General features: G+C 38.5%; 2 protein-coding genes across 4 annotated transcripts in view; both read left to right on the top strand.

Annotated features, from left to right (window-relative positions):
- The window catches only part of LOC143880493 (ribulose-1,5 bisphosphate carboxylase/oxygenase large subunit N-methyltransferase, chloroplastic-like), a 50056-nt gene extending 40987 nt beyond the window's left edge, over nucleotides 1-9069 (top strand). The window contains exons 12-16 of one of the 2 annotated variants that reach the window (XM_077383543.1): nucleotides 227-360; nucleotides 6108-6196; nucleotides 6304-6449; nucleotides 8403-8591; nucleotides 8696-8822. In XM_077383543.1, coding sequence (XP_077239658.1) covers nucleotides 227-360; nucleotides 6108-6196; nucleotides 6304-6449; nucleotides 8403-8573 — 540 coding nt within the window. In that variant the 3' untranslated portion in view covers nucleotides 8574-8591; nucleotides 8696-8822. Of the gene's footprint in view, nucleotides 1-226; nucleotides 361-6107; nucleotides 6197-6303; nucleotides 6450-8402 lie in introns of both variants that reach the window. The other variant, XM_077383544.1, reaches the window with a different exon arrangement.
- Nucleotides 9070-11604: 2535 nt separating this feature from the next.
- LOC143880492 (uncharacterized) lies at nucleotides 11605-19701 on the top strand. Of its 2 annotated transcripts, XM_077383540.1 has the most exons (4): nucleotides 11634-11755; nucleotides 12110-12144; nucleotides 13814-14153; nucleotides 19122-19701. In XM_077383540.1, exons 3-4 carry the CDS (start codon nucleotides 13823-13825, stop codon nucleotides 19412-19414), a joined length of 624 nt encoding a protein of 207 aa, XP_077239655.1. In that variant the 5' UTR covers nucleotides 11634-11755; nucleotides 12110-12144; nucleotides 13814-13822; the 3' UTR covers nucleotides 19415-19701. The 2 variants fall into 2 exon arrangements, with proteins under 2 accessions (XP_077239656.1, XP_077239655.1); XM_077383541.1 differs by lacking the exon at nucleotides 12110-12144 and having other exon boundaries at nucleotides 11605-11755.
- Nucleotides 19702-20466: the final 765 nt, after the last annotated feature.

The following is a 20466-nucleotide window of genomic DNA, read 5'->3' as shown; positions in this document are numbered from 1 at the left end:
ATGTAACAACAATAACTTGGGGACTAGTTTTATCTCTATTTCTTCATTTTCTTATTACATTCTCATTTGCATTTTCTTTCATGGCAAATGCATCACTTAATTTATTGCATGCACAGTAATTATATATGATATACTTCATTATCTTTTGCAGTTTTTGTGGCCTAATACATGCTTTAGATACTCTAAAAAAAACTCTAACTTAGACAAAATAATGTGAATCACTCAGGTTCAGATTTGGATGGGTATATCCCAACACGATCCTTTATGCAAGTTGAAATTGGAACTTTTGCAGAAACATTGTATGCCAACCATCACATATGCAAATGGTTTCAACTCTTTTGGGAGTTCCTTCACAATCAAGTTGGTATTGATTCCATGTTTCTTTACTATTTTCATTTATGCATGTATCCTTTCTAATGATTAGAATGAGGATGTGGATGTTATTTAAATATAATTTTAGAATTGTATTTTTTAGCTTCAGAAATTAGAATATACCAAATTACAATGGCTCCAACCAAAAGTTTGTTGGTATATGGGTGTTTCAATGTATTAAGATATGTTTCCATGAATAAGGGTATTTCTGTCAGTTTCTTGTAATTCTCTCTTAAGTGAATAATCGTGCCACTGTTGGGCTGTATGAGTGACGTCATCAGCGGTACCGTTCATGCCTCATCCGATGTAGTAACCAACAATTATATTCCATAGCTCGGCAACCACGTCTAAGTGTTTGACAATAATAAATAAATGTCCCACGACCTTAAATAAATGTCGGACAACAATTAAATGATGTCCGACTATATTAAACTGTGACCGACAAGCTTAAACAAGTACCCTAAACTATTTTATGGATGACCGACATTCATGAACATGTGCCCACCAATTGTTAACAGCAACTCGGCAATCTTAACATCAATATTAGCATTCACAATGAATAGATCAGGAAGTAATCGATAATTTTCCTTTATAATATTGCAAATAGAAGAAACCTGACATAGGATAACTCTAAGAATTGCATTGAAGATACACCGATGACCACAATAATCAGTTCGGTCTCACCATAACCACAAACTACAATTCACAAAATTAGAGAATAAGAAAATGCAATTGTCGATGTTTCAGTAATCAAGAATATGACATATTGAGTCTTGCCATATATGATGAAATAAACTACTCCAATAACCCAAATCCAATGAGTATAAAAGATCAGTTGAAGAGAATCTGTGATGAGCCTCAAAATAGCATGGAAATTGTCTGAAAGTCTTCTATGGTTGAGATTTCACTGGCCCAAGGATGTCAACCAACAACAAATCAAAGATGTCTGGGATCTCACCTCTGCTTGATGTCAACCAAGAGAGTGAAAAGTTCAGAGGGGAGCACAGTCGCACACTGCTTACCTAGGAGAGATCAGCTACAGTAACTGGTCCAAACTCTGTGTAGAAGAAGCAAATAACCCAAAATTGCTTCCCTAACACCATTGTAGGCACCATAGTAGGTATTTTATTCTCAAACCCCCTAAACTCATGAAAATTCAAAGGTACACGGAACTCTCCACTCAAAAGAAAATTCCCTCTTCACCTTGTGCACAAAGGAACCCCTTGTACTCCCTTCTTCCCTTTTGCGCACTTAAGAAATAAGGGTAGGTAGGCCTCATGGCAACCTTCACTTATTCAAAGCTCCAAAACATAAAAGAAATCCACCCAAATTTACTTGCTAGCCGAAGACATAAATAGTGGGCCTACCTCTCTAGCCAAACATAAATCCTTGATCCATGATGGGACGTATTATGATACGACTATGTTTTGGGACATTACATATGACCTAAGGCAAATCCTGGGATTTGATTAGATACTGTTTTATTTGATATGATTGATTTTGATAGAAGCTTGTGTGATGGGGACATCAACAATGTGAAAGAATTCAAGGTTTACAAGCGCAGATGTGAACGAGACTGATGGTAGAGACTCTAGCATGGGTCACAGACATGGGCGTCCTTTTTTTTATTATTTATCTTCTATTTTCGTCATTTTATTTGTAGCCTACTTTTTAGGCATAAATCTCATATGTTTGGCGTGTTTTTGGTATTATTAGAAAGGTTTTCAATTACCTATCTAATGAATCCAAGATCACATGATTTGGATGTGATTTGAGCAGGTTATGGGTATAGGTCTATTATGTGATTACTATTTTAGTAAGTTTTAAACTTTATTTAGTTTACTTTGGATTAGATGAATGGTTGAGATTAGTTGCTTAGGTCTCAAATTATCTTCTAGGGTTTCTTTTCTTATAAATACATCTTATGAAAGCAATGTAAGGGACTTTTGAATATTTAATAGAATTGACGTTTTGCTTGAAGCCAGAAATTTGAGTTTTCTTCTTCTCTCTTCTTCTTAGTGGTTTGGAACCATCCTTCTCATCTTCTCTCTTCTTCTCTTCTACTCTCTTTCTCTGTCAAATCTGCACAACAAGGTTAGTACATTAATCTTTTCAGTTTCTTTCTGTTTTGGACCGTAAAGTTGAAAAAACCAAAATCCATATATCTTGTTTGTTCTTCAAGTTCTCAATCTGAGATTTTGAGGGATTGATTTTGTGATTAAACCTTAGCTAAAATACTCAAGATCCCTTACCCTAAACCCCCTTTGAGCCTAGTTGAGATTTTCACCCTTTTCAAGCCCTAAAACTAGTTTTTGAGATCTCTAGCCTAAACCCACTATCAAAACCCCTCCCTAAACCCTAGATTTACTTCTTTTTACCTTTCTAGATCATAAGTTCATAACTATAATATGGACACCCATAAAAAAAAACTATAATCTAGACAGCAGTATAACCCCAAAATTCCAGATCTGTAAATTACTGAAATACCCCTTTTTTAGTATGAGATTACCGAAATACCCTTTTGCCTAAATCTAGACTGTTTTAAACCCTTACTGTTGTTGATAATTTTTCTGTTGTTCTTCACTGATTATTACTATTTCCATGCTTGTTTACATCTAATTCATCGATATTTGCATTAGCTTTTAGTTCTTTTATTTGGTTGCATGCGTAAAACCTAGTTTAGGACTAATTTTGCTATTAACAAATCATCCTACGAATCTTTATATTTTGATTAGTTTGCATAAAGTTAATTCTTGTTAATTGTTAGCTTTCTAATTATTAATTGCAATTTACTTCTCATTATTGCTGCTGCTCGTAGAATAATCACGTGTTACTTCAGCCCTAGATAGTTCCTAAAGCGTGTAGGATTTTCCCTTGATTAGGTATTGTCCTGCATCATTGTGAAGATTTAGAGATTTTAGAAATCTGAAATTCGAGGGTCCAGATGTGGAGTGCTTTTATCCTCTCTCTCTGCGAAAAATTGAAGCAAAATCAGAGGCCATATCATCATTTGTTGATGAGGAAACAGATGGAAGTGGTTTCATAGTAATTGGATTTGATCTGAAGGTGCTGGACACACATCTTTGAGGTTGTTTTTGTCATGCAAGTGCTCTATTTTTTCATTCTATTTAAATTATAACTCCCTGAATAGAAGGTTTTTGTTGGACAACAAATGCCAGTAAATGGAACTCTTGATTACTTAGTGATATGTTAAGCGATAAAGAATTTAGACACACTAATAGATGCACCATGTGTGGGAAGGAAAAGGAATCCACTGACCATCTTTTTATTCATTATAGGGTGGCGATGAAGATCTAGTTGGTAATCTTCAAATGTTTCAATTTCTTGGGCACTCCTAAGTCCTAACAATGAAAGTTGACCTTTCTTTCAGTTGGTTGATGGGGCTATTTGCAATAAAGGAATATCACCATATGTGGTGTTATGGAGCATTTGTAATGAGACCAAGAGGACTTTTGAAGATAAAGTTACAACCCACGTGGGGATTGATAGTGGACGTAAAGTTCTCAGTCATACATTTGGCTCTAGCAAGAGAAGAGTTTTGGGGCTTGTTTATGAGTTGATACAATTCAGAGCTGGTGGTGGCTAGATACAAACTACTCACTTAGATACTCCCTCATTAAAGTTTGATGGCAATGTGAAGGTTACCCGAACCAACCAGTGTAGGAGTTATGATATACGCATCAGTGGGATTATTAAAGCGTTTCTACGCCACTTAGTATCAAAGACTAAAAAAAATAGGAAATCAATTAGCTATCGGATTTTCAGAGGAAATATCTGGCTTGTTATGGGTGGTGGCTTATTCGGTTAAATGTGATTGTGTGGGTGAATAAGCCCAGGCTTGTGGCATCTTTAATGGAATCTTGGGATGTGCTGGGTCGGCACCCTCCCTTGGGCACATCCTATGGAGCAGTGACCATGTGGCAGATACCCTTTCTAGGGAAGGACTTAAGCATGTCGAGATCTACCATGAAGAGATAGACCAGAATTTTCATTGGAGTGAAGTTGTTTTTTCCTTTGTTATTGTTTCCTTCTATTTAGTTGGGCCGTCCCATCCCCGTTGTCCATATCCTTGTTTTCTGGTTTTTATAAAATTATTTTTTTCCGAACAAGTGAATATCATTAAAGAAAAAAATCCAGGCTAGTGCAAGTAGATACAAAAGTGAGAAAAAAGAAAGTAAATAAGAAAATAACGAAATTACAATCTGGCATCACATGCCATATCATCAAGCTATCACAAGATACATCAAAAATAAAATCTTGCCATTTCAAAAAAAATAAAAATCAAGCTATCACAAGATACATCAAAATTAGCTAGTGTGTCAGCCATAGTGTTATACCAAAATTAGCCAGTGTGTTGGCTAGAGTGTTGCCCTCTCTATGAATGTGAGAAAAGTAGCACTCAATCACATGCAGGATATCCAAGATCTTCCTAGAGACGTTTTTGATTCACCGAGGAGGGATAGTCTCCTCCCTCAATCACATCTAATGGTGTTAATGGAGTCGTCTTTCAATCCAAGTCTTCACGGCTCCAGTTCTGTGATTCAACTTGACACCATTCCGGGGGGCCCGAACTTCTGCCTCTGCCTCATCACTATCATTGCAGAGACCTACAAAGGACCAAAATATTCTGCCATTACTGTCTGAGAAACACCCCTCCCCCCCTCTTCTCTCTTCCCCAACTCCTGCCTTGCAAGTAATAGTAGTGATCAAGATTACTGTCAGAGGACCACGAAACACCCCCCCCCCCCCCCCCCAAACACACCCACCCACCCACGCCACCTATCAAAGCTTACTGCTACATCGAAGGATGCAAATGCCATTATTGTTATAAAAAAAGAAATTGATACAAATGCACAACATTATTGTGGATGCCAAAACTAGGGAATCAGAGACAAGAATGTGTCAACATTATAAAATTTGGATGGGAGTGTACCTTATGTCACTAAGCGAGTGTAACGTTAGTTGTATGAAAAGAGAGGAGTAATAGATTCGAGTGTAAGTCTCTGGATGCAATTGTAATAAAAAAATTTAGGAAGATATGGCTCTCAAATTTCAGGAATCGGGAGCACTTATGAAGTGTGTATATCAAATTATACTAAAATAATTTAAACAGTGTAATTTAGAAGTTCACTTATTTATCAGTTATAGTTACTAATTATCAAAAGAAGTGTTTAAAAACTTAGAACCAATTTTTTTTTCCAAGAGGCATTCCTTGGCAACTTAAACAGTTGATTATTGACTTAGTCCATTAAAATGATTCACTCAGAAACAATATATTTTAATGTATTCTACAAAATGAATTAAACTGGTATTCCTTTTTTAATGGTAGGATCTAAAAACAACTCCTTTTCGGCCAAGTTATTTATGAGATATTATTTTGTCCCTATGATCTCCCTATTGTACAACAAGCTTCTTGAAATGTGCTTGGGTTATGTAAATGCACACATCTACAATAACCTGCAATATGTGTTAAATGCCTCAACTGACTCCAAAATTTTTTTTCCATCCTATTCAATATCTATGTTTTCTTTCATATTTTTTTTTGAGCCTAGGCTACCTCAGTCGTAGGCCTTCTCACTTTCCTTTTTTAATAAAACCTACACTGCAATTCAAAAAATTATGTCTATAATTAATTTGTTTGGGCTGCATTATATTTCTTTATTACAATGCTATTGGACTTCGTTACTTTTTCTCATAGTTCACCATCTGAACAGGGAAGTGCGATCTTCTAGAGGCAAAGGGAGGGGCATTCCCCAATCACTCCGAGCATTTGTTCGTGTTTTATCTGCTACATCGCCTCAAGGTTTAGCTCTTCTCTTTCTCATTACTTTTTTAGTTTATTTTATCGAGAACTTGATTATCGTGCTCAATTTTAGTCATAGTTTCGATGCAATTTTCATCTTTGCTCAGAGCTGAAAGATATGGCCAACGAAGCTGCTCAAACTGATGGTCGACTGGCTCGACGTCCTCTAAACAGCAGTAGGGAGATTGAAGCACATGACATGTTGCTTTCACAAATTGCACAAATGATTCAGGAATATGATGCTTCTATAAAGGTAAACCTATCAACTTTATTGATAGAAAATTTATTTTCCTCCCTCTTGAATATTTTAAAAAGGGATGAATTCTGCCATTGAAAAAAAAAAAAAAAAAAAAAAAAAACTTGCTATAATTGAAGGCCATTCTCAGCGGAGAAAAAACTTGGGCGAAAAAATGGCTATAAAAAAAGCTCCCTCCCTAGGCAGGAGGCGGTTTCTCCCTCTCGTCTCCTCTCTCTCCCACATCTTCCTCTCTCTCGTCTCGCTCTCTCTCCCTCGTTCTTCCTCTCTCTCCCTCTCTCTCGCTCGTGTCCCTCTCTCTTTCCCCCCATTGCTAACCCTAATTTTACCGTCTCTCTCATGGTTGGCAAAAGATAGCCGCGGAGGCCGAGTAGGGAACCGTAGAGGCCAGATCTGGAACATGGCTTTTCCGTGGTGGCTAGATCTAGGGCCGCGGAGTCAGGATCTAGGGCCGTGGAGGTTGGATTGGGAGCCGTGGAGGCCGGATCTGAAGCCATGGAGGCCGTAAAGCTGGGGAAAACCATGAAGGTTGCCGGTGGCCGTGAAATGCCGTAGGGTGCTAGACCTGGAGCCGTGGAAGGCCAACTATAGGTGGTATGAGGTCGTGGATTATCGGATCCGGGGGTCATGGAAAGTCGTGGACCATATATAGGGCGGAATGGCTGGAGCTGGGCTTGAGAAGGCCGGATTTAATGGTGAAAGGGTCGGATCTAGTTAGGGTTGATGGAGAAAATGGATAGGAGAGTTGTTGGAGGCTGTGGAAGGGGCTGATGTAAGGAAAATGGTGTTCGGATTCAGGAAAAAATGAAGAGGTTGGATATGGAGGTGAGGGAGGTTGTGGATAGCGGCAATGAACCTTGTAGGGTTAAGGTTTGAAGGAGGAGGAAGAGGAGGGGAGTTTTAGGGTTGTTAGGGTTAGGGTTGATTGGGGAAGGAGGTGGGGGAGTAGTATAGTCTTTAGGGTTACGGTTTAGGGTTATTGCTAGGAGTATACTTTTGGATGGGATGATTTTTGGGTTAGTGGAAGTAGGTTTTGGAGAAGATGGTGGAAGAATTTGATATATTTTTAATGGGGAGCCGTCGGTGTTTGGTGGTGGTTCGAGGTGGAGGCCGCCGGAGATCGGATGATGATGTTGGGTGGTTGGCTATCGTGCACGGTTAGGGGCACACAATAGCTCTGAGCCTTCGAGTGGGATTTTTGAAAATTGAATTTGCCAACGGATTGCAGTGGAGAAATCGGTGTGACGTGGCAGGTCACGATTTTGACTTAGGGGTCCAACAAATTTGGTACTTTTTGCTTGATTCGATTAAATTGAGGCTATTGGGTAATGTAAGGGGTAATGGGTTTTTCTTTTGGGCCAAGGAGAATGCTCCTGGGCAATTCATACTATGTAAATCTAGTGGGAGTATTGGTCCCCATTGTAATTTTGCTGGCATAAATATATTTGTCAATTTTCAAAAAAAAAAAAAAAAATTGAGAAAAAAAAAAATAGCATCCTTGTCTCATTGCCCATGTTTTGTAAGTCTAAAGGTGAATTTGTTTCTTTTTGGTAATGCCAAATCTCTGAATTTTCAGTGAGAATAATCAGAACTATATTATATGTTATTATCCTTAAAGTTTTAATTCTGTTCTTTTAGTCATTTGTTATGTTGTTTAGCCTCACCATTTCTTTTGAAGAAAAACTTGGTATTTCTCAACCCTCCAATTTACCTGAAATCATTCAAAAAGCAGCTGATAGCTATTGAACTTCATGGCAGAAATACCTACTAAAAATTTTCAATTATTAGCAAAATATAAGGTAGAGAAAAAACCACTCTGTATTTGGTTGTTGAACAAGAAGTTAGATAAATTCTTGTGAGAAACATGTAATCTTTTCTCATCTTTTATGCCGAGCTCAATGTGATTTTCATCAAATTATTCAACGTGTGCAAGTTTCTCGATGTTTGCAGTTGCTGGGGTACGTGAACTCTCATGCCACATGTAGCCAAGTTGCTCTTCGAAGGCGAATGGCGAAAGATCTTCTCGCTGGTGAGCTTCGAATCCTTCAGTCTGCGTCTTCTTGGTTGAAGAATTATTGCGCAACTTTATCCATAGCCAATAACTATCCACGGCAACCTTAGGGTGCAGATGAGACCCCAGTTAAGTAGATTTGTATTTTTCAAGATACATTTATGAAATTTGTTTGATTAAGCTAAAGAAATGAAACTGCTCAGCAGAAGACTTCTGATGCATTATTATACAGGGATGATGTGTTGTGTATACTACACATAGGATGATGGATCTGTGACCATCAGCCCTCGTTCAATCAGATACCCAAATTACCATTCACTTTAGGAGTATTTTGGGGGGTTTCCTTATATTTAACTGTATGATAGCCCCCCTACGAGGTTGTGGTTGCATCCTCATTCCGATTTCGTTGAAAACTCATTGCCACATCCTGGACGGGAATCAGGTGGCGCCATAAATTGCTCATCTATTCTGTCCCAATTTTAATTCCGGCTCCTTATTCCATTCATTCAGTCGAACTCGAACCAAATGCTGTAATCGAGCAGAATCAGAATTGGATGCTGATTCCGATTTTTTATTCAGGCAATCCAAAGGAACGGTTGAGATCTTTGAACAAGGTAGGCTCTACTATATTTTTATTAAATCCGTGCGTGTTTTAGAATAAAATGCTGCACATTATGTAAGCATCTATTCATTCCCCTATTATTTTTATACATTCCATGCCACTAATGCTATAGGTATAAAATATGAGGAATTCTAGAGTGAAGGGAGACCCCCCCCCCCGCGCAGAAAAAGAGGTGAAAGGGCTCTCCTATTTGCTACACATCACAATCATGTATTAATAACGGCTGAAAAGTCAAACATGATGGTGATGTACAGCCAATGGGGGAGCCCTTTCACCTTTTTTTTCCAAGGGCTCCCTTCACTTTAGACTTCCTCCTAAAATATTAGACAGTTTACTATATCAGAGGAGAGAGATTCCTCTCCCTCCATATTTTTGAAGAGGAATGCTAAATTGAAGGCGCCCTTGCAAAAACCATCTACAAGGGGCCACCATTGGATCAGCTTAGAAAATTACACTTCCGATTCTTTTAATTTTACATTTTTTTTGTTCCATTATACATGCACTTTGGTTTTATTGTCCATAAGGGTGCCCTTGTAGCTGATTTTTTTTTTGCAAGGACGCCCTTTTATCATAGGTAGGCTGGGACTGAACTCCGATCGCCATGTTGAAGGACGTACTTCAGCTTAGCATTCATCTATTTTCAAACAGCCTTTTTTTAAACTTCTAAAAGTCAACATAACTTTGCATCCACCACCCATCAATGTGAATGCTCCCCCTCTCATGCTTCGATTGCACGCAACAATAAAAATTTCTTCTTCTCACCATATGTTGCCCTCTAAAAAGTATCTCTTTCTTATTTCCTAGTGTCACGCTCCCCCTCAGTTGGATAAAGTTAATTTTTGTGTAGATTTGAGAGTTCTTTGTCCGTAGAGTGATAGAAGTCTTGAGAATCAAAGATCCAAATCATCTCCATCTTTGGGGCTCACAATCAGTTGTCACAATCTAAACCGATCAGGGCCTCAATGATCCAAATCATTTATTTTGTACGCCTAATATATACGTAAAGAGATTTGCTAGCGACCATCACATAAGGCATTTTGCGGATGTGATGTTGCATGTGAGAGCAGTCACATAGGCTCACTTTTCAGCGGATTTTGTCTTATTCTTTTAATGATTTCAACTCTCCATTCTGTGGCTACTAGATAGACGGTGAGAAAATAAAAGGCAACAGTCAGTATTCATAAAGAAAGCCTTTACAAATTGGAGAGTAGCACGGCTTAGAAAATAAATGGTTTGGATAATTGAGCAAGTGACCTCTATATCATATAAAAAGCCGTTCAAATCCAAATGGCACACTATCTCTTCCTCATAAATATGTGTGTGAGATTTGCGTAGTGACATTTATTTTATACATATTTGACCAGCAAATCGTTTGTTTAACTATACCATATACAAAGCCAAGCCCTTTTTATACAATTTTTTTTATAACTTTTTAATTTCCTATGTTTGGCTTAGAAGTGGTTGACCAACTCCACTTATGACCCCTATTAAAATCCTAAAAAATCTCTCTCTCTCTCTCTCTCTCTCTCTCTCTCTCTCTCTCTCTCTCTCTCTCTCTCTCTCTCTCTCTCTCCTGCGTGCACGAGCGCGAAGTCTGTTTTTACGCACTTTATAGAATGATCCAAAACGTTCATTTGTCAGGTCACAAACTTAGATCATCTCCATAAGATGATCCTAACCGTCTGATTCCGTCTGATAAGCAGACGAACTCTATATATGTGTGTCTTGGGTGCACCTTGTCCTATGCCTTTACAAGATAGCAAATACTATTCATATTTTAAAAAATGGTATTGCTAGCGTCCATCGCAAAAGGCATTTTGTAGCTGGTCTGTCGCATGTCACACCGCCCACCTCGTGAATGGAGACAAAAGCTGTTGTCTTCATTCACGAGGTGGCTGGTCTGACATGTGAACGACCAGCTGTGAAATGCCTTATGCGATGGACCCTAGCAAATCCCTTTAAAAAAATACATTACTTTAAATAAATAACAGATATCTTTAATTTAGTTTGAACTTTGAAGTACGAAGCCGATGTAATTTTTTATGGAGTTTTTATATGATGGCCGCACCCGATCAAAAATCAAGGGCTAGGTGGTTTGGTCGCCCTTGCAATTTTAACGGTCGGCATCATGTAAATTCTTTTTTTTATTAAGTTAGAAAAGTTATTAAGTTATCAATATCAACTTAACTAAGACAGGTTCTATTGTACGAGAAATCAAGACTGGTTCTGCTCTACAATTTACGGAAAGCCACGTGGCCGCTCGTTTTTGAAGGAGAGAACAACCACAAAGGCTCCCTATTTAGCATAGGGCAATGATAAATTCGCACCCTTGGAGACGTTAAAAAAGCCTGGAAGCCTGCCACATACGCTCATTTAAGTGGGTGTCAATTATCCTACAGGGGGGCGAATTTATTCTCACCCTTAGCATATTTTGTCTGGTTTAGCTTAGCGAGTAAGAAATCATAGGGCCACCTTTTCTGGTCAGACGAGTCTCACTGGGTATCCGTTTTCAGTTATTTACGGGAAAGCCAACGCCCGTTTATTTTGAAATCCAGCCGTCGATTTACCAAACTCATCTCTACCGTACAATCCCGTCTGGTTTTCCCTCTATATTTAGCTAAAAAAAACCCCGCAGTTGAGGGGGATTTGATTTTTTAAAGCTTTTATGAGGTAATGATTTTGAGTTTTTCTTTTTCTTTTTCTTAATCTTTGCGTTTCTGAGGTAATTAATGTCTCTGTAGATAGATAGGGGATAAGTCTTTCTAGGGTTTCTTCTTTGTTGATTTGAATCGATTTCAACATGGTTTGATTCCGATTTCTACTAATAATTTGATCTGATTTCCTTTATTTGACTGTAAAATTCATGTTTTCTGGAGGTTCTTTGATTCGATGAACCAGGATTTTTGAAGGTTTCATTGAAATTTTCTAATTTCTGACTCTGATTGTGGCGAGAATTTTTGGAATCTTTGGATTTAGGTTTCTTTGAAGTTCTAATGCTTCTTGATCTGTTTTTTCTTCGTGTAGGTGTTGATATACTGCATTTCTTTGATACGCTTTAGGTTCGTATGATGATTTATCTGTTTTTTTTTTAAGTCTCCGTTCTTTATTGATTTCCTTGATCTGTAAAATGAATCTAAGGAGTTACTAATGTTTCTGTAGAGAAATATATTATCTTGCTGTATTTTGGATGTTAGTTTTATTTGAGAGGAGATCTTTGAGTTTTATGGATTTTAGTAGAGTTTAATGCTTCTCATTCTGACTTTGTATATGTGTTGTTATATTACTTCAACTCACTGGTTGATAGAATCTCCTTTTTAGGAATCAGATTTGTTTGGTAAGTTATTGATTTTTTTTTTCTGGGTGCTGCCTGTTTGGATACTTCTCTTTCTCTATCTGCTTGTATATAGGATTCATTTTTTTCTGGTTTCATGACTTCCTGAGTTACCTAATCTAGATTCTAGATGTGTAAATTCTTGAACAAAAAGCCAGGATCCGTGAAAATATCTTCACAAATTTTATCACGCTTTGGAGGTTTTCCTCCTTACATGGCATGGATGTGAGTTCTCGTTGGGTTTCAGATGCTTGTTTGAGCTACAATTTTGATGTTCAGGTGGGGTTTTTGGAATTTTCTACATAAGCCTAGAATTTTGACATTTGGGAGTTGCAATGCGAATTGAAGTATGAAATGTTGTTTGTTAGCATGGCTCCCAAAATGCACATCTTATTCAAAAGTCAACACTCATCTATTGAAAACTTAGGTAGTGGTTAGTGGTGTTGGTTGCCTAACCCATAGGCAGGCTTTATAAATTCATTTACTTGGGTAATTTCCTAGAACAAATTCGATGAAGTTGGAGACACTGAATTAGTGTCATTATGTGGCAGATGTCATAGAGAAATTTTCAGAAAATAAACAAATCAGCAGCAACACTAGAAAAATTCTTATAAAAATGTTTAGTAGAACTGTTTGTATGATTCTAGAGAAAACTTCACTCTAAATTCTCAAGTGTCATAAGAAAACATCAATTTTTGTTTACTCCATTGAATACTGTATATATACAATTAAGTGTCCACAGTTTTCTTTTCTAACCCTAGTTATAATTGATAGGCTACTTTTCAGCCCCAAACCAACTTTCTACATGAGTAAGCCTGCCATTGGTTAAACTTAAATGAGGAACATCTTACATCAGTAATCTATCCTCCTAAAAACCCTAAAACCTACGTGATATTTTCATCATTCGTCTTAAACAAATCCAGCACTTAAAAGAAGGCCTGAAACTTCCCTAATAGCTCAATACTCGTAACAACTGAAATTTCCTGTTCACTCCCAGGGCCTACTTTGGTGCCTTGGGCCGATATACTTACATCTTCATCTTTTTTAGGATTATTGATCCATGCAGAAATTTTGTGGTAGAAAGAAAGAACATGGTGCCTTCTTCTTAAAGATATGTGATTATCTTTAGAGGGGTGACAATGGTGACTGATTCTATTTATTATGCATTTACAATCCTTTCTTTTGCAACAATTCCAAAATCACTAACCGTGATTCTTAAATTTATTCATTATCAGATTTTGTGCTCTATTAAATGAGGGAGGCTTCTGTACACAAATGTTACTTCTTATAGCATTTTAGTATATTTTAGTCCGTCTGTTGAGCTCCGTGTTTTCTTAAATCAGTTTTTGTGTACCTGGCCTGATTATAACAGTTATTTATCTGTTGCATTTTCGCAGTTAAGAACAATGGGAGGTGGGAAGGACCGGTATGATGGTTCAGACACAAACGATAAAGGGTATTTTTCAAATCTGGCATATGGGCTTGCAGGTCCTCCAGGACATCACTCTGGATATCCGCCACCACCTGGGGCATACCCTCCCCAAGGCTATCCTCCCCAAAGCTATCCTCCACAAGGCTATCCTCCGCAAGGCTATCCTCCACAAGGCTATCCTCCGCATGGCTACCCTCAACATGGGTACCCGCCTCAGGGATATCCCCTACAAGGGTACCCACCTGCAGGATATCCCCCAGCTGGATACCCACCGGCAGCTTATCCTAGTCCCTCTGCTCCACCAGGTATGACAGCTAATTAATCTTAATACCCATTGTGACACTTAGCCATTTGTGCCTTAGTAGTGACATCACAAGCCCACAACCCTAGGCTTTGGCCTAGATTTGATTTGATTTGATTTAGCCTTATGATTAGTTTATTTGCTTAGGACATGTTTGTTTTATTTCACTCAGACACCTTATTCTGGTTATTTTTGTTACATTTGATTGGACCTATGTGGGGGATGTCCGCATCACTACCCATGGCCTGCTACCCTTACCCTTGTACCCATGGCCCAACACTAGTTACCCTGAACCCCTTATATAATCCCTTGTCTTTCTAATCCATGGCACACTACTTAAAGGATAGAACTTAAAACACCCAAAACCCATTTGTCTGCCCCGTGGCCCGCTGATGGCTGTGGCGGAAGCAAGAACAACTACATGTACCCTACTCTCTGGTTATGTACGTTCAAACATTGTGAAGTGTCGGGAGCGTCGGGAGCGCAAAAGGCACATCACAGAGAGAAAATTCAGTATCAAAGAAAGTGTGAACAGTTCAGACAATGAGCTGCTAGGAAAACATTCTCAAACAGAAATCAAGTATATAACCTGAGGTAGCAGGTATGATATAAGAATATACCAGATTGAAACACGGGATGGATCAAGGTGTTACCGAGGTGATAAACTAGCTGATTAACATATTGAAATGAGTGATCAAGAGCATGAAAACTATCATTTCCTTCAGTTTAGTGGAGTTAAACGGTTATGAAATGGCACACCAAAAAAAACAATTAACTAATTGCTGAAATCTAACTGGAATAAAGCAATAGAAGGTTCTGATCACGGATATAAAAGTAATGAACTTTAGATTCAGATTTCTCATTCAAGTAAGAAAAGATAATCTGGACTGTGAGACACAATCCCATTGGTTCTAGACATTGAACGGGAGTTAAGAAGTTTAGTATACTCTCTCTCTCTCTCTCTCTCTCTCTCTCTCTCTCTCTCTCTCTCTCTCTCTCTCACACACACACACACACACACACACACACATTGATATCCTCTTTTTTCCAACCATTCCCCTAACCACTAGATACCATCACCATAATATCTCGATCCGTCGCCTTTGTTAGTTGTGACCATCCCCTTTTGCCACTAGTTAGATAATGATTTGAGCCATTGCGTAGATATATTTTAGATCTGTTATTTGTGCTACACATACTTGTGATCTTATTTCTTTCCTAGCTAGTTTGATTTGTCATAGTTCTGATGTATGCAACACTGCTTGGATAGATTAAATTCCAATATTGATGGATGAAGTTAATAGCTATGAATTGTATGAATTCTTTAGTTGTAAAAGATTACCATGTTTAAATTGTTTGGAAATGTATTTTTACTGCCCTATTGAATTAGCAACCCATTTATTGCTCTAAAAGTTCCCAAATCTGATCTAAACCGCAGTAGTTTGCTTGCTCGTTAGCGCAGTAGTTTTCTTGCTGGTCTTCGAGACTATGAATCTTTCATCTCTTCCCCTCCCACGATAAGGATGTGCTAGGGCTACCATTCCTGGCATAGAAAAGGGGAAACAAAGGACCCCTCCGGCGTAATTCATAACCTTTCGAGCACAGTCAATATATATATATATATATATATATATATATATATATATATATATAGAGAGAGAGAGAGAGAGAGAGAGAGAGAGAGAGAGAGAAGTGTAGCTACACATACGTGTAGCTAACTTAGCTACACCAACGGCTTAAAATACAGTGGGCCCCACATTGTTTGGGTGATGCAAACCATTCATTTGATGGGCCCTCATATAGATAGGGTGTGCCCAAAAAATCAGCTCTATAGGATCATCCCAACCCTACAATTTGTGGAGGCAAAAATGGACGCGTAAAAACCTTCACAAATCTGTCCATTTTTGCCTCCACAGTTTGAAGGGTGGGGATGATCCTATGGAGCTGATTTTTTGGGCACACCCTATCAATGTGAGGGTCTATCAAATGAATGGTTTGGATCACCCAAACAATGTGGGCCCACTGTATTTTAAGCCGTTGGTGTAGCTAAGTTAGCTACACGTATGTGTAGCTTCACTTAACTCTCTATATATATATATATATATATATATATATATATATATATATATATAGAGAGAGAGAGAGAGAGAGAGAGAAATGTTGGTGCGCTTGTTATAACGCCTTCCATTGGTTCCTGTATGTGAGACCCAAACATTTAAACGAATGGGAGGTGTTATAATAACTTAAGCGCACCAACACTTTTTATATATATATACTAGTAAAAAAACCCGTGCGATGCACGCGCGGCGAAGAAAATGTAATGGTTAATTAAAAGAAGCATTAAAACTATTGGCAATAGAGAAATTGTATAACTCAAAGTGGCATACATACGAAATGATAAAAAAGGGCAATGGCTTGCATAATTGGCATGGTAATTAGTTTACTTGTTTTTTTTTATTATATAGAGTTTCTCTATAAATCGGAGGGCTAGGATCATCATCTGGAAATGATTTTTGGGGCACAATCTATTTACATTGTGGCCATCAAATGGACGGTTTGGATCATCCTACGGTGTGGGATGTATAGTCCATTTTGACAAATATGGGTGAATAGAAGGGGGTGAATTTATCACTGCCCAATGGTGGCCATCAAATGGACGGTTTGGATCATCCTATGGTGTGGGCTGTCTAGTCCATTTTCACAAATAGGGGTGAATAGAAGGGGGTGAATTTATCACCCCCAATGGTGGCCATCAAATGGACGGTTTGGATCATCCTATGGTGTGGGCTGTATAGTCAATTTTTGACAAATAGGAGTGAATAGAAGGGGGTGAATTTATCACCGCCCAATGGCAAAAACTTCCAGCAAAATGACTTTCTTACACGTAAATGAGAACAGCTGCAAATGTTGACTTTCTTGTAAGATATTATCTTAAAATGACTTTAAAACCCTCACATAAGTATTAGGTATAGATATTTGGCAAGGGTATTAAACGGTAAAAAACAACCATGGCTGGTGAAAAAAAGAGAGTAAATCTGAGGTTTTTTTTCGACTCACCAGGGAGGGATAGAACCAGAAAACGAGTTTTTTCAACAAGAGAGAGAGGCCTCGAGTCGTAGAATTGGAGCGCCTGTTTTTTTGGGTTTTTTTCTTCTAAGAGTCGAAACCCTAGAAAACCCAGCGTGCGTGAGAGAAAGAGAGGGAAAACAGGCGCCTCTTTTCTTTACGCGCCCTCTTTTAGTGTTGTACGGTTGGGATCATTTCACAACAGATCGAACGGCTCTTAATAAGGGCGGACTAGATAACGCTATCTAGTCGGTAGACTAGAATCACTTAACTGATATATATATATATATATATATATATATATATATATATATATATATATTTATATATATATGAGGAAAGTGTCTCTAGTCTCTCCCCTAGATAAGCTTATCTACTCCTCCCTTTAAAAAAACACAGTGGGCCCACGCTGTTTGGATGATCCAAAGCATTCATTTGATAGGTCCTAATATAGATAGGGTGTGCCCAAAAAATCAGCACCAAAGGGTCATCCTAGAACTTCGTTTTGTGGTGCCTTGTGGTACCCAGAATGGACACATATAAACGTCCACGTTTATATGCGTCCATTTTGGACACGGTGTGCCCAACAAAATGAAGTTCTAGGATGACCCTTTGGTGCTGATTTTTTGGGCACACCCTATCTATGTTAGGACCTATCAAATGAATGCTTTGGATCATCCAAACAGCGTGGGCCCACTGTGTTTTTTTAAAGGGAGGAGTAGATAAGCTTATCTAGGGGAGAGACTAGAGACACTTTCCTATATATATATATATATATATATATATATATATATATATGAGGAAACTGTTGGTGAGCTAGCTTGCCCAATCACATGGGGGGCCACTTTGTTAGGATGATCCAAACCATTCATTTGAAAGTCCCTTACATAGATGGGGGGTGTACCAAAAATCAGCTCCATAGGATCATCCTAACCCGTCCATTTGTGGAGGACAAAAATGGACAGACACAAATCTGCCCCATTTTTGTCCTCCACTAATGGAGGGGTTAGGATGATCCTACGGAGCTGATTTTTGGTACACTCCCTACCTATGATAAGGCCTTGCAAATGAATGGTTTGGATCACTCCCCAAAATGTGGGACCCATGTGATTGGGCAAGCTAGCTCACCATAAGTTTGGTGAGCTTAAGCTCACCAACAGTTTCCTCATATATATATATATATATATATTTGAACCCCCTTTATTTGCAGGAGTACATCTTGGATGGAAATGTCTGTTTACCGCCCTATTGAATTAGCAACCCATTTATTTCTCTGTAAGTTCCCAAATCTGATCTAAACCCTCAATTTGCATCAAGATTGGATTTGTATCTCCTTGCATAGACTACACCTTCTCATATTCATGGTTTCCTGCTGTGATGATTTCAAGTTTTGAGTTGTTGATTTATAGTTATTTTTACGAATTGGAGCCAAACCACATTATTGGTTGGTTACAAAATGGTCTGAAAGTGGAGAAATGCATTGATGATATCATATTTTATTCACATATGAAATTGTTGCTGCTCTCTACATATTTTGCCAACATTTGGGAAATTTAAAGGTTCTTGGTTTCGTGTCTTTGGAACTGTCCTTGATTTCCCAGAGATGACCACACAAAACATAATTTCTCTTTGGAAAACGATCGCAGTTTTCCATGATTTTTCTTTGGAAATACCATAAGATTTTCGACAAGTGTAGGTTGAAAACATACACGTAAGTCGCCCAGCATTTGTGATGCAACATTTTCCATCAATTAGGGATGTCATTAAAATGCTTAATCCACTTTTCTCATCATAGAAAAATATCCTTTCGTTTGATGACTGGTAGTGAACATTTCCTAACCCTGATTCAAAACTTCTTGTGACACACACAATTCACAACGTAATAGCAAGTTATTATCATTTACAGTGCCTGGACATGGTGGCATGGGAGGAATGCTAGCCGGGGGAATGCGTGGACCTGGTGGCATGGGAGGAATGCTAGCCGGGGGAGCTGCTGCCGCCGCAGCTGCCTATGGAGCCCATCACCTCACTCATGGGCTCCACCACGGCAAAGTCAAGCACCATGGGCTCCACCACGGCAAATTCAAGCACCATGGCAGGTTCAAGCATGGAAAGTTTGGAAAGCATGGAAAGTTTGGCAAACATTGGAGGCATGGGAAGCATGGAGGCAAGTTCTTCAGGTTCAAGAAGTGGAAATGATCTTGTGTTGAACACACCGTATTCGCGACTGACTTGTATAAGTATTTGTTTCCTTGACTGTTATGTTACTACTACTATTGCTACTATTGATTGTGTTTTCACTGATTGTGTTTTTTAGCCCTTCTGCTGTAGGTGGTGTGAGTCCCTTTATGAGATATATATGTTCTATTACTTTCTCTAACACTATGTACATGGATATCTGTGAATAAAGAACCCGTCAAGTGAGAAAAGGCTGATTAAATGATCGTGTATTTTCACTTGGCTCTGTAGAATGATGCCTTTCCAAATTTTCTTAACATTATTTTTCTGATTAGGGTTTATACTAAACGGGCCACAGCAAATTGAACATAATGGAGCTGTTCTCTGTGGGGACGGGGATAGCAATTCGAGGTTTACTTTATCCTTGGTTAAGCTTCAAATCTTCTGTTCACGTTGGATAGTATTATTATGCAAGCAGGGTGGCCAATCCAAGATGAAAATTCTCCAAGCGGAATAACAAATACCAGGAACAGCTTATCCAGGGATGTCGATTCCTGTGGAGAACAGCCTCCCTACCATACTGATGTGCTCTTAATGTGCGGACATGGTTAGGGGAAACAGTGGGCCCACTTTTGACATTTACAGATGGGTCATTTGACATCACTTGCAACATCTGCTTTGAAATTGCATCTCTTGTTTTAGTAATGGAACTCCTCTTCATTTACTTTTTTTATAAGAGGAACTGAAGGGAGCCCTTGCAAAAACAGAGGTGAAAGGGCTCCCCCATTGGCTGCGGATCACCATCATGTTTGACCTTTAGCCATTCTTAATGCATGATGGTGATGTGTAGCCAATAGGAGAGCCCTTTCACCTCTTTTTTGCAAGGGCTCCCTTCAGTCTAGAATTCCTCTTTTTATAATTAGCTGTTAATGGCTCTTGCAATTCCCAAAAAAGTTCTAAACAGCCAACCTGAGAAGTGTTTGATGAAGTGAGGAGTTTCATTACCAAAGAAGGGAGTGCAAACTATCAAAATTGTGCATTCATCTAGAATTATTTTGTCGGGGGTTTAAGAA

The sequence above is a fragment of the Tasmannia lanceolata genome, unplaced genomic scaffold (assembly GCF_043159265.1).
Source record: "Tasmannia lanceolata isolate RefF3 unplaced genomic scaffold, GAP_Taslan_0.1 ptg000006l, whole genome shotgun sequence".
NCBI lineage: Eukaryota > Viridiplantae > Streptophyta > Magnoliopsida > Canellales > Winteraceae > Tasmannia > Tasmannia lanceolata.
Note: the sequence above shows the minus strand (reverse complement) of the source record. Positions and strands in the feature narration are given on the sequence as shown.

Coding starts and splice junctions, on each gene's coding strand:
- LOC143880492 (XM_077383541.1), top strand. CDS start 13,823: ATGGGAGGTGGGAAGGACCGGTATGATGGTTCAGACACAAACGATAAA. Junction 14,154..19,121: donor TAGTCCCTCTGCTCCACCAG/GTATGACAGCTA, acceptor TATCATTTACAG/TGCCTGGACATGGTGGCATG.